The following is an 11,533-nucleotide window of genomic DNA, read 5'->3' as shown; positions in this document are numbered from 1 at the left end:
TGTACATACAAACATATAAATATTATATTTGAGTATTAAAACTTTTTTTATTGTGTTGTCTACAATACCTACACGTATTTGTTTGCATCTTCCTCACCTCCCGCTACCTACCTATCCTAGTCTCTCCCTTAACCCGTAATCCTCGCCACAATTCCTGGCAATACGCCTGCTGTTTTCGTTTTTTGCGTGATTTGAAGTGAAAAACAAAAAACTTTGAAAACACTCTTCCTATCCTCTTTTTTCTCATTTTCAATGAAATTAATATTTAATTGCAAATATTTTCTCATTTTCAGTAATTTGCCTTGAATAAATTGTGAAACTTTTTTAATTAATTTCAACCAGAAGCTTTGTATATTTACCTTTGCTATTTTCTAGTGCTTAGTTTTTTATTTAAAAAAACAAAAAATATTTCTCTTTTTGTTATTTGCGAAATGCACTTTCTAGTGTTTAATGGGCGGCTGGTGGGGTCATTACAGCTTTAGATGTCAGCCAGTGGATTATAGCGATGATCCCACTACGAAGCGTGTAAGTGTCTTAACAAATGCTCAAATGAACAATTAACTGACAAAAATTTATACTAAAAGCAAAAACTTAAACACAACAACGACAGTTTCATATAAGAATATGCAAAAATATTATTAAATTTAAATTAATTAAAAACGATTGCGGACGAATTATATCACTTATGCAATTCGTATGGTTTGGATTTTGCTTTGAATAAGCAAAAATGTCATTTTTTACAAAATAAATATTTTAACTAAATGAGTTTGGCAAGTTTTTCATCTCTCCTATAAAATTATTAAAAAAACTGGACTTAACAAATTTTCACTCTTAGCTACCGAAATGATGATAAATAGTTAGAAACTGAACTGAATTTTTGTAGCATAAAATTGAATTTCAGCTGTGCACTAATATATTTTTATTTTTATTCAATACTACAAAAATCAAAATACACAAAATCCAAAACCAAAAATCAACTTACGAACTGGGAATGCATACCGCATAGATGGTACACGCGTGTTGGTGGTACTACTTTTCCAAATTCACCGAGTTCTTGGATACGGTAAGTTCGGTCAAAAGGAATATGCATTTTTAAATTTAATTTAAATCCGTCGATTCACCATTCGTGTCGGGACAACTTCTTATTTGCTTTTAAAATCTTTTTGTTCAATTCGGCACATTTTATTTTGTTCTGAAACTACCAATTAATGATATTGTTACCAACATATACGATATTAGTTAAAAATGTCATTCATGGAGTCTGGTTAAGAAGTCCATGGTTTAATTTCGAACTGTATTGTGATGAGCGGCTTCGCAATTTGCTCTGAAACTTCCGTTTTATATATGTACATGTTTAGCTTAAAAATGGATCTCATAGTCCCACCAAACCAAATTTGGAGGCGGATGACGGATCGACTAAACACGCGAATGACTGCCCTAACACACTTAAATACCTTAAAAATTAGGCTTTAAAATGCATATAAGCATAAGTATTTGCAAATATGTTTATTAGGGAGGGTCATTTTTTTGTTTGACTAGGAGGTTTCTACGTATAAGTCTAAGCAAATTTTTCGAAGAAACCATGGGTCTAAATTTAATTTGGATTTTGCCAATTTGCGAAAATAGGTTTCGAAGAAAATGTAAAAATTGTCACTGTTGCGCCCTCTGGTGGAGATTTTAAGAAAAGGAAAAGTCCAGAAAAGGATTCCTTATATTAAAAAACTCCTTATAGCATGTCTTTACACAACAACTAAGCACTTCTTTACGACACTACAACAAAATGCTAAGAAACCTATTTTTGCAATTTGGTTCCCATACAAATTGATCCGCCCTAATCTTCATACAGAAACATTAAATATTTGTTTGCACTATTTTGATATGGCTTTCTCATTTTTTCTACTTTTTTTTATAGATCTTCTTTGTGCTACGCAAGAAGACGAGCCAAGTAACAACGCTGCATGTCATACATCACGGCTGCATGCCGATGTCCGTCTGGTTTGGTGTCAAGTTCACACCAGGTGCGTTTACAAACATACAAACCTCACGTACTGACATACATATGTATACATACCAATTTACGTACTGAAAAATGAATAACGCGTACAAAAGTGACATTCAAATTGACCTCGAAAGCGTGCTTACATCACTTCTTGCTTGCTATGTCTTATGAAATTTTCATATACGCTTTCATTCTCCAAACAGGTGGTCACAGCACTTTCTTCGGCCTGCTAAACACATTCGTGCACATCATTATGTACACGTATTACATGTTTTCAGCCATGGGTCCACAATACCAGAAATACTTGTGGTGGAAGAAATATCTGACCACTCTGCAGATGGTAAATGGATAATGACATTCGCGCATTGAATCTATGTAAAAAGAAATACATATTAATTGGTCATCTCTTTCTTCGACTCTCTTNGTTCACACCAGGTGCGTTTACAAACATACAAACCTCACGTACTGACGTACATGTGTATACATACCAATTTACGTACTGAAAAAAGAATAACGCGTACAAAAGTGACATTCAAATTGACCTCGAAAGCGTGCTTACATCACTTCTTGCTTGCTCTGTCTTATGAAATTTTCATATACGCTTTCATTCTCCAAACAGGTGGTCACAGCACTTTCTTCGGCCTGCTCAACACATTCGTGCACATCATTATGTACACGTATTACATGTTTTCAGCCATGGGTCCACAATACCAGAAATATTTGTGGTGGAAGAAATATCTGACCACTCTGCAGATGGTAAATGGATAATGACATTCGCGCATTGAATCTATGTAAAAAGAAATACATATTAATTGGTCATCTCTTTCTTCGACTCTCTTTATTCAGGTACAGTTTGTGCTGATCATGGTGCACGCCTTCCAATTGCTCTTCATCGACTGCAATTATCCAAAGGCGTTCGTTTGGTGGATCGGCATGCATGCGGTGATGTTCTTCTTCCTGTTCAATGAATTCTACAAGAACGCCTACAAGGGACGTCGCACGGTAAGTGAACACCCCAAAGGCATACTACTCTGTACTCTTAGCTTGCTACAAGAAGCATTTTACGTGCTGCATTATCAATGATACATTTTATACCCATAAATAGATTTAGTCATGTGTATTTAGTATCTTATTGGCTTCTGTTTTTCTTCTTTTTTTTTTTTTTTTTGGTAGCACTGCACAGCTTACACTCACAATACAAATGCACAGATATTTTAGTAATTGTATTTTTAATTGTACACTAACTGTTTGGTGCTTAAAGTGAGAAATAGTAATGTAGCTCCTGTTNTTGTTTTTCTTCTTTTTTTTTTTTTTGGTAGCACTGCACAGCTTACACTCACAATACAAATGCACAGATATTTTAGTAATTGTATTTTTAATTGTACACTAACTGTTTGGTGCTTAAAGTGAGAAATAGTAATGTAGCTCCTGTTAAGTATACCACCCCCCAGCCCCACCAAGTACTTAATTCTGAGTAAAAAATACAAAACAATTAAAAAATAGTTTCGTTTCTGTGGACTTGACTTTGTTAATTTAGTTGTTTATCCTTAATTCACATATGTATGCAACGTAACTGAAATCATAATTAAAATATAAAATGCCAGCAGCAGCATCATTCACGCTCCAAAAATACTCGTTCCGGCACAGTCACGCTGAAGACATCTTCGAGTGGCACCACGTTCCTCAAACGACGTACGAGCCTAAAAGGAAGTGTTAGCAAAATAAGAAGCAAGCGATGTGGACACAGTGTTCAACGAGCAATATCACAAGTTATACTTCTACTTCTATTGCTTTGATTTTCCACTTTAGCCTGATGAAAAACGTCTAAATGCACCCAACGTGAACACTTTCGTGAGAAGTCTGAATTTTTAGTCACTGTTTACAAAAAATTACTATGTAGTTATAATCTAATGGACACTCTGAATACCACTTATTTCGGGTTTCCAGCCGGCATTAAATGACAAAAATTTTACTTAAAAATTTTGGGTATTACGAAATACTATTGTAATTTTTTCAATACATATGTACATTTAAATTTTACTTGTAAATCTAATCAAACTTCAATAAAATGTTTAAATTCACATCAATCAAAAATTCATGCTGGATTTCCACTAGTCATTGAAATGATGAAACAAATTTTATCTTTAATGCCATATGTAAACGAACTTAAAGAATATTTTGTACATATACTTTTTAATGACCAACTTTCTCATTAAAATTTTTGTCATTTAATGCTTAGTGGAGCTCCAGCATTATGGCCAGCGTGGGCCTCATTTCTGTTATATTTTACGAGACGGGGTATGAAATTCGTTCTGAAATTTTTTCACTCATACAGCTTGTCAATTTGACTCACTGGCTCAGTTTCTCCACATTAGTTTCCGGCCGGTACCAATCTGGCTTTTTGAATAGCTTTATTTGGTCGGTTATTATGAAAGATTTCCATCAAGGAAAAGTAATATATGGCGTTCTTTGAAGTAGTGTATCTTTGCTCCATAAATAAATGACTCTAGCAGTTTGTCAATTATCTTTTCCCTGGAGAAAATAATTATACTAGAATTTAAGTTCAAATCATTTTTACTGCACCTTAGGATGTGTGAGATGTGGTCTTCAAACCTACCTCGGATTAGGACGACAATTTCATTCGTGCGACCCTGAACATCGAAGCCCATGGACCTCAATAGATTAATTCATCTTTTGGATTCGTAAAAGTAAATACATACATATGCTCGAGAAACGGAGTCTTTCTCTTTCCTGTCGTAGAGTAGAGGTTATGGTTGTGGATTTAGAAACTCTTCCACTTTAGCGGCTTGTGGTAGCTTAAATTCTTTTGAAACGGACGCAATTGTCCATTATTTATAGATCGGTCAATAAAAGGGTCAATACACGTGTTTCACCAGAACCTTAAACTAGATTTGATAATAAGGAATATCAATTGCTGAATACGAATTACTAGGAACCTGCGATTCCATTCCTAATCAGTGATCGAAATTTCAGAGATTTCGCCAGCTACTTTACACTTTTTTAAAATAAACCCATTTTTTAAGAGTAAACTTTCGGCACCAGCTGAATAAGAAGTAGTCAATGTAAGTTAGTAAATTTGAGTGCACCATTACCAAAATTAAGTCCCCCGCCATAATGTTTTAATTTGACCTTACGTTTGTTTTTTTCCTGAACAAACACTGTAATGAAATCCACGAGATAATTTTTTGTCAGCAACTGTTTACATAATTTTTATTTAAGCATTAATTTAAAGCTCGTGATCAAAGCAAAAACTGCCGCCTTTGTTGTGAAAAAAAATAAAAATGTTCATAGCAGCAATGAGTGCTGATTTTGCTTCATGTAAAAAGTGGTCGCGTCATTTTTCTCATAAGGCTGACTATAGCATTTTGAAATTGTGATTCACCAAAAGCAACAAACAAATTCAGTAAAAGAGAAACAACAAAAAATAAACAAAGGAGTGTTTAAGATGAGATTATTATGGTTATCGGCTATTTGCTTCAGAGAAAAATAAACACTGGAAGAGGTAGTACCTGAAAAGCTATCAAAATAGCAATTAAAAAAAGGGTCAAACAATTTTATATAATCAGGGATATGAAGAATAACTGCGTATTAAAGAGAAATGCGGCTCTGGGTAGAAAGCAAATGCATTTGCCTAAACGAATTGAAATCTCTTTGTAGGAGAGACAACAGGAAAAAAAACAAGGACAAAATATATATTTTTACCTGAAATGCAAAAAGTCCTAACTAATAAAAAATTCAAAATTCACCTTTTAATTTATATGATGGATTTCATCGAACTACAAGTTTTAATTTACAACTACCAACATCATTTTATAAAAAAAAAAAATAAAAATATCAGGCACGACCTTTTCCATTTCAGTTGCGATGTTGTTACGTCTTTTTGCATTCCAAGTGACGATATATAGTTCATTAAAATCAGCACAAAGAAAATATTAGTTATGAACGTAAGCAAGGCCACTCCAAAAACGCCAAATTAAGGAAAAACGTCAAAAAAGTAAAAGGAGTTAAAAAATTATAGAGAAAGAGGAAAACCGAAAATATAAAAAAGATCAAAAAACTTAAAATGAAAAACAATAATAAAAAAGGAAAGAGAAAATGAAAAATAAGAAGAAAAAGAAACAGATGAAAAAATTAAAAAGAAAAAATAAATAAAAAGAAAAATAAAAAGTGAAAGAAAAAATAAAATAAAAATAATGATGTAGGGCGTTTTTCAGTCCAATTCTGACCTCAGCCATCGATATACTCCCATAGTAAAAATGAATAAATATTTTGCTCTAGTGAGATACTGGTAATCAATACAGTCATGAAATTTTTACACAACATAGAAGATGAGGTTGAGGTAATTTTTGCATACTCAACTCAAAATTTATATTTGTTGGAATGTTTATAGATTTCTTTTTGTTACTAAGTAAGTTCTGTTTTAAAATTGTTTGTTAAACTTAACTGTGGAATGCAAGGTATTCATTCCATTATTTACCATAATATTGTTCTTCCTGCGGACTCATAAACCCTTTCGTCCTGTTGTTGGTACCCGTCATCCCTACAAAAGCTCTCTTTTCCAGTGTGTAGATATGAACATGAAAAGAGAAGAGATCTAATAGAACTTTGCTGTTGGACACGTTCTAATGGGTCTAGTTACGCATGCGCCTAGAGCGCCTCCACTTGTGTGGTTCTATCAAATCAGATGACTGCTTCGAATAGATTCATCTCAGTATATTTGGGGACTTTTTCATGCCTTTCTTGAATTGACCACTTTCTTTGCAGTTTCTAGAGCAGTTTTTAATCTTGCGGACTGTCTAGAAAGTTTAATATTTTTTTTTTAATATATATATTTAATATTTGTGCCATCTATTCAAATTGTCTTCAGCCCGTCAAGTTTACATTTTCTTTTGAATGTTTCTGAAAGCGCCCATAATAGGTCATTTTCACCAAGTTTTAACTGCAGTGTAGGCCTATTGGAAAAAGCCGATTAGAATTCGAAGCAGACAATTGCACATATAAAGTACAAGCAAAAAAAAAATTAAGAAATATAAAATTAAGAAATAAACCTTGCCGATCACCCTATGTTTAAATTCTTGGAACTTATATGAGCTCTTAACTGCAGTTGATCCTTTGATGGAAATAGGTTTTAAAACGGTGTTGTGAATTTGAATAAAAAATTTTGATGTACGAATATAATGCTGGATTTCCATTAGGCATTAAATGGCAAAAATGACAAATGACAAAGTTGGGCATTAAAAAATATTCGTGTCATTACGTTAAAAAGAGTGTCATTAAGTTGATTTCCACATAGCATTTTTTTAAATGGCTTATATTTTTTGTCATTTCAATGCCTAGTGGAAATTCGGCATAATTCGAATTTCAAATATATTTATATGTACATACACACATACTTACATTTTTTCATTCTTTGAATAAAATCAAGCCTAAACTTAGATTCCGCCAAGAAGCCCGAATGACAAGACTTAATTCACTAGACCGAAAACGTTCGTAGCGTTACGACATACATATGTATGTTAACGAGCCTCGAACTCCTATGCACGAATCTGTACACAGCTGAAGAACATATCCATCCCTTTTGGCAAAATGTAATAGACTTGTCGGCATTTTATCGATTGATCTTATATGTATTTATTTATTTAGCTTCACTGCCATAGCACCTTCATGCACTTGGGTTAATAAGTAAGCCAAAGGCGCCCAGCAGAGTAACGACCAACTGTTGCATATTTTATTGGTCAGCGAATTTCATTAACAATCTCATGATGTAGGCCCTATTTTTTAAATGAAAATTACCGCTGCAACGCAAGTACATATTTAGTAAATTAGTAATCATAAAATTATCGGCTAGCTAAAGTGAAAATGTGTATGTGTTCACATCAACTGACACGAAGAGCCACAGCAGGGTGTTGCAAATGTGAATGTCAATTGAAGGAAGTAGGTAACTAGGCCGAAAATTGCTTACATGGAGAAAAATGCATAAAACAAAAACGAACATCGTAGCAGCAACACCTAATGAAACAAAAAACAAGCACGAAATAAATATAAAATTACAAACTAAAAAAAAAAGTCAGTTGTATTTGTTTGTGCGCTGTCAACATTGCCTAGCTCAGGCCGTGATGGAGGCGATGATGTTGGTGATGGTGGTGTTGATGCTTGGCGGCTGCCGTTTACTGCTTGCCGGCACCGGTGATGCAAGTGAAAGTTTCAATTATTACATAACCCAACAATGAATTTCATGGTGTGCTATTTACTAAGTTTGTGTCTTTTTCCGGTTTTGTTTTTTCTTGCGGTTCGCGGGCTTTTCGGTTGCTCTACTACTCTGCTATGATTCAATACTTACATATTTAGCAGTTTCCAAACACTATTCCCAAAGCGCTAGCTTCACCTTTGAGTGCAACAATAAATGCCAATAATGGTTTTTGTGTTTTAATAGATGAGTTTAGCGTAATAATACCTATGACATACAAAAAATAAACAAACAAAAGAAAAGAGCCATAATAACCACTATATATGTATATATATTAGTTATGCGGCTTTGCAGACTTTTCGCTCTTAGCTTACCATATCCATTGCGCTCCATCGCTCATTGCAGGGTTTTAATACGATACTATGACCCACCAGTTGTCGCTATATCTCTCTCTTTCTCTCATTGCTCTGTTAAAACATGTACATATCGACTGCTGAGTGGAAGATCGACCTATCCCGGCATCCAGCTTGAAAACTCTCTATCTCAAAAAACTTCTCAACTTGTATTGAATACATAGTTTTCTCCTGTCATGGCTCGCCCAATTATTAGTGGCACACCAAAGCCATAACCATAACCAATTATCTTGTGTGATCAAAAGTACAAGCGAGCTAACTGTCCCAGCGCCGAAAAGACTTTGATCAATTATATTACCTAATGTCGATATCACAGCTTCAGCTTCTTTTTTTAACATCTATCAACTTGTCTTCTTAAATAACGTCTCCTGCGCCACCTATCGGATTGATTCATTCTTCGTATTGCACTGCCATCGGGTTCTGAGCCATCTTTAAAATTTCTAGTCGGGAAAGTGGTTAAAATTTATTGCAAGATTTGACCCAAAAAACATACATATGTACATTAGGGTGCATCACCTAAAAAAGTAGCGGGTTTCCACCGGAATCATTAAACGTATTATATCTTAAGACTTCCGCCAAAATATTTCGGAAAAATATTAAGTGTTACACGAACTGACACCTTTTGAAAATAACTCTTAAATCTCGTTATTTTGATTCCTTGATAAATTACAAAAAAACGGGTATGCAGACTTTTATTTATTTTCTGAAATAATTTTTTAGAAAAATTATTTAAAAAAACTAAATTTATTTATAAAAAAAACTCCATTTTTAGAGGTTTTTCAAATGGGGCCAGTCACGTAATCTAATATTTTACAAATATTTCGACGGAAGTTTTAGAATATAATACATTTTATAATTCCGATGGAAAAGCCGTATCGTTTTTTTTTTTTTTTTTTTTGAATAGAGAGTGATGCACCCTAATGCACATAAGTGCGTGGCAAATTAAATAAAAACTTTTCATTACTTTTTCCCTAGAATTGACAATTTAGCAAGAAACATGCGGGGTAGGGGTTGGCATAGCATTATTCGATCCGGGCGCTCAATATCCAAACTACGCCATGGAAATAAAAGCCTACAGTTTCCGCCACCCACCAAAGTCTTTTAACACTATACATAGAAAGTTGTTCCGTTCTGGACACATCACAACTTTTTTCAACTAGGCTCGTACTAAACTTCCTCAGAATTATGCCAGATTCTCACTAGGCTTTAAATGACAAACATTTTATTCACAAACTTGCGCTCTAAAAAATATACGCTTCATTACTTTAAGAATAATAGACATTATGAGCCGAAAACAAGTAGCTTAAAAATTTTTTCGTTTCGGTTTCGTTTTTTTCGTTCACAAAGCTACTTGAGCAAATAGCCCTAATGCCGGATTTCCGCTAAGCATTAAAAAATATCTGTGGCATTACGTTAAGAAAAATTGCCATTCAATTCGTTTCCACATTGCACAGATTTTACGTCATTTCAATGCCTAGTGGAAACTCGGCATAAGTCTTATTTTAATGCCTTGTGAAAATTTGGCGGTAGGTAAAGAAAGCACACACTTTTTTTTGGAATACCACAGGCCTTCACTGTGCTATTCATGGATCTAATTTTTGTATTCATTATAATTTATCTGCTGTGCCATTATTTAACAACTTCCAAATTTGCATTTTACTAAAAAAAAAAACATTTGTGCAAATTGCATTAATTTTTTAAGCATTGATTTCGCTAAATATACACATACATACATATGTACGTACGTATTACAATGCCTATTACAAACAAATCTGGTTACATCATCATTTCTTGAGCTTATCTTCATACAATAGGTATTCGCAAACATACATACATACATATGTATCTAGGCTTGCTCTATGCATTTTTGTTGTGACAGCTTGCTTAATTCGCTGCCAGCTAAGAGAAAAACAAAAGACTTAAGCTAAGAACTTCTTGTTAAATAATTTGAATTTCTTTCGTTTTCGTTTCATCCTGTATCGATTGCGTGCTTGGCGCATACAACTGTAAACAACTGTAACAACTACTACCACCAATCAACTGTCATCGCTACTACTACCGCACCTACTTGTACTACTGCTACTGCTACTACGTCTTCTGCTCGCAATCAATCAATCAATGCATTCATTCTTGCATTCAATCAATTCATCAATCGGCGAATATTTAAAACAAAAACCCAAAAACCAAAAAAAAAAATTGCCACCATTCAATTTATAATCATTAAATGGCTTACATGTTTTATGTTTGTGTTTGTGTATGTGGCATAAACTAATGCACCCATTGCTGCTTCCCATTGCACCAACATAACACTGCCTGATTTGTTTTGATTGGTGTATTTGGGATATTGGTTTTTTATATAAATTCTCCCTTTTAATTTTCTTACTTTTAAATCCAACAGAAACACAAAAATTTATTGATGTTCATTTTGCAGCGCAAAGAGAAGGACGACGACGACTTGGATGTGCAGAAAACGAATAAAGCCGTGACGGAGGAGCAGCAGAAAGCGTCACTCACAAATGGCCACATCAGCAATGGAGTAGTCAGCAATGGCAGCCTTGCCAACGGACTGACAAAGAATGGCTATAAAATGGCATCGACGTCGCTGCTGGCCAACGGCAGTGGCACCACCTTGAATGGCAGCATCAAGCCGACGACGGCGAATGGCAGCTTGCACAAAAATGGCGATGCGCCGCTGCTAGTCAATGGTCATAGCAAAATGGGCGTTGAACTGTCGACGCAGCTGACGCAGAGAAAATTGCAGCAACAACAAAAATAATATAGGGCAAAAGGCATAGCAGCCAATGCGACAGCAACTGCAACTGCAACTGCAACTGTAATAGCAACAGCAACAACGACAGCGACAGCGACGGTTACGGCGACGACAGCCGCAACTAAGCTAACAACACAAAAAAA

At 34.5% G+C, this 11,533-nt stretch overlaps 1 protein-coding gene across 3 annotated transcripts in view; it reads left to right on the top strand.

Annotated features, from left to right (window-relative positions):
• Positions 1 to 11,533, top strand: part of LOC108363959 (elongation of very long chain fatty acids protein AAEL008004) — a 14,254-nt gene extending 2,721 nt beyond the window's left edge. Inside the window, exons 2-7 of one of the 3 annotated variants that reach the window (XM_017617497.1) lie at positions 445 to 525; positions 1,007 to 1,063; positions 1,913 to 2,018; positions 2,619 to 2,755; positions 2,846 to 3,001; positions 11,019 to 11,533. In XM_017617497.1, coding sequence (XP_017472986.1) covers positions 445 to 525; positions 1,007 to 1,063; positions 1,913 to 2,018; positions 2,619 to 2,755; positions 2,846 to 3,001; positions 11,019 to 11,396 — 915 coding nt within the window. In that variant the 3' untranslated portion in view covers positions 11,397 to 11,533. Of the gene's footprint in view, positions 1 to 444; positions 526 to 1,006; positions 1,064 to 1,912; positions 2,019 to 2,202; positions 2,340 to 2,618; positions 2,756 to 2,845; positions 3,002 to 11,018 lie in introns of all 3 variants that reach the window. The other 2 variants (XM_017617498.1, XM_017617496.1) reach the window with 2 other exon arrangements.

This window comes from Rhagoletis zephyria, unplaced genomic scaffold (genome assembly GCF_001687245.7).
Source record: "Rhagoletis zephyria isolate East Lansing unplaced genomic scaffold, Rhagoletis_zephyria_1.1 Rzeph_scaffold_01419, whole genome shotgun sequence".
NCBI lineage: Eukaryota > Metazoa > Arthropoda > Insecta > Diptera > Tephritidae > Rhagoletis > Rhagoletis zephyria.
Note: the sequence above shows the minus strand (reverse complement) of the source record. Positions and strands in the feature narration are given on the sequence as shown.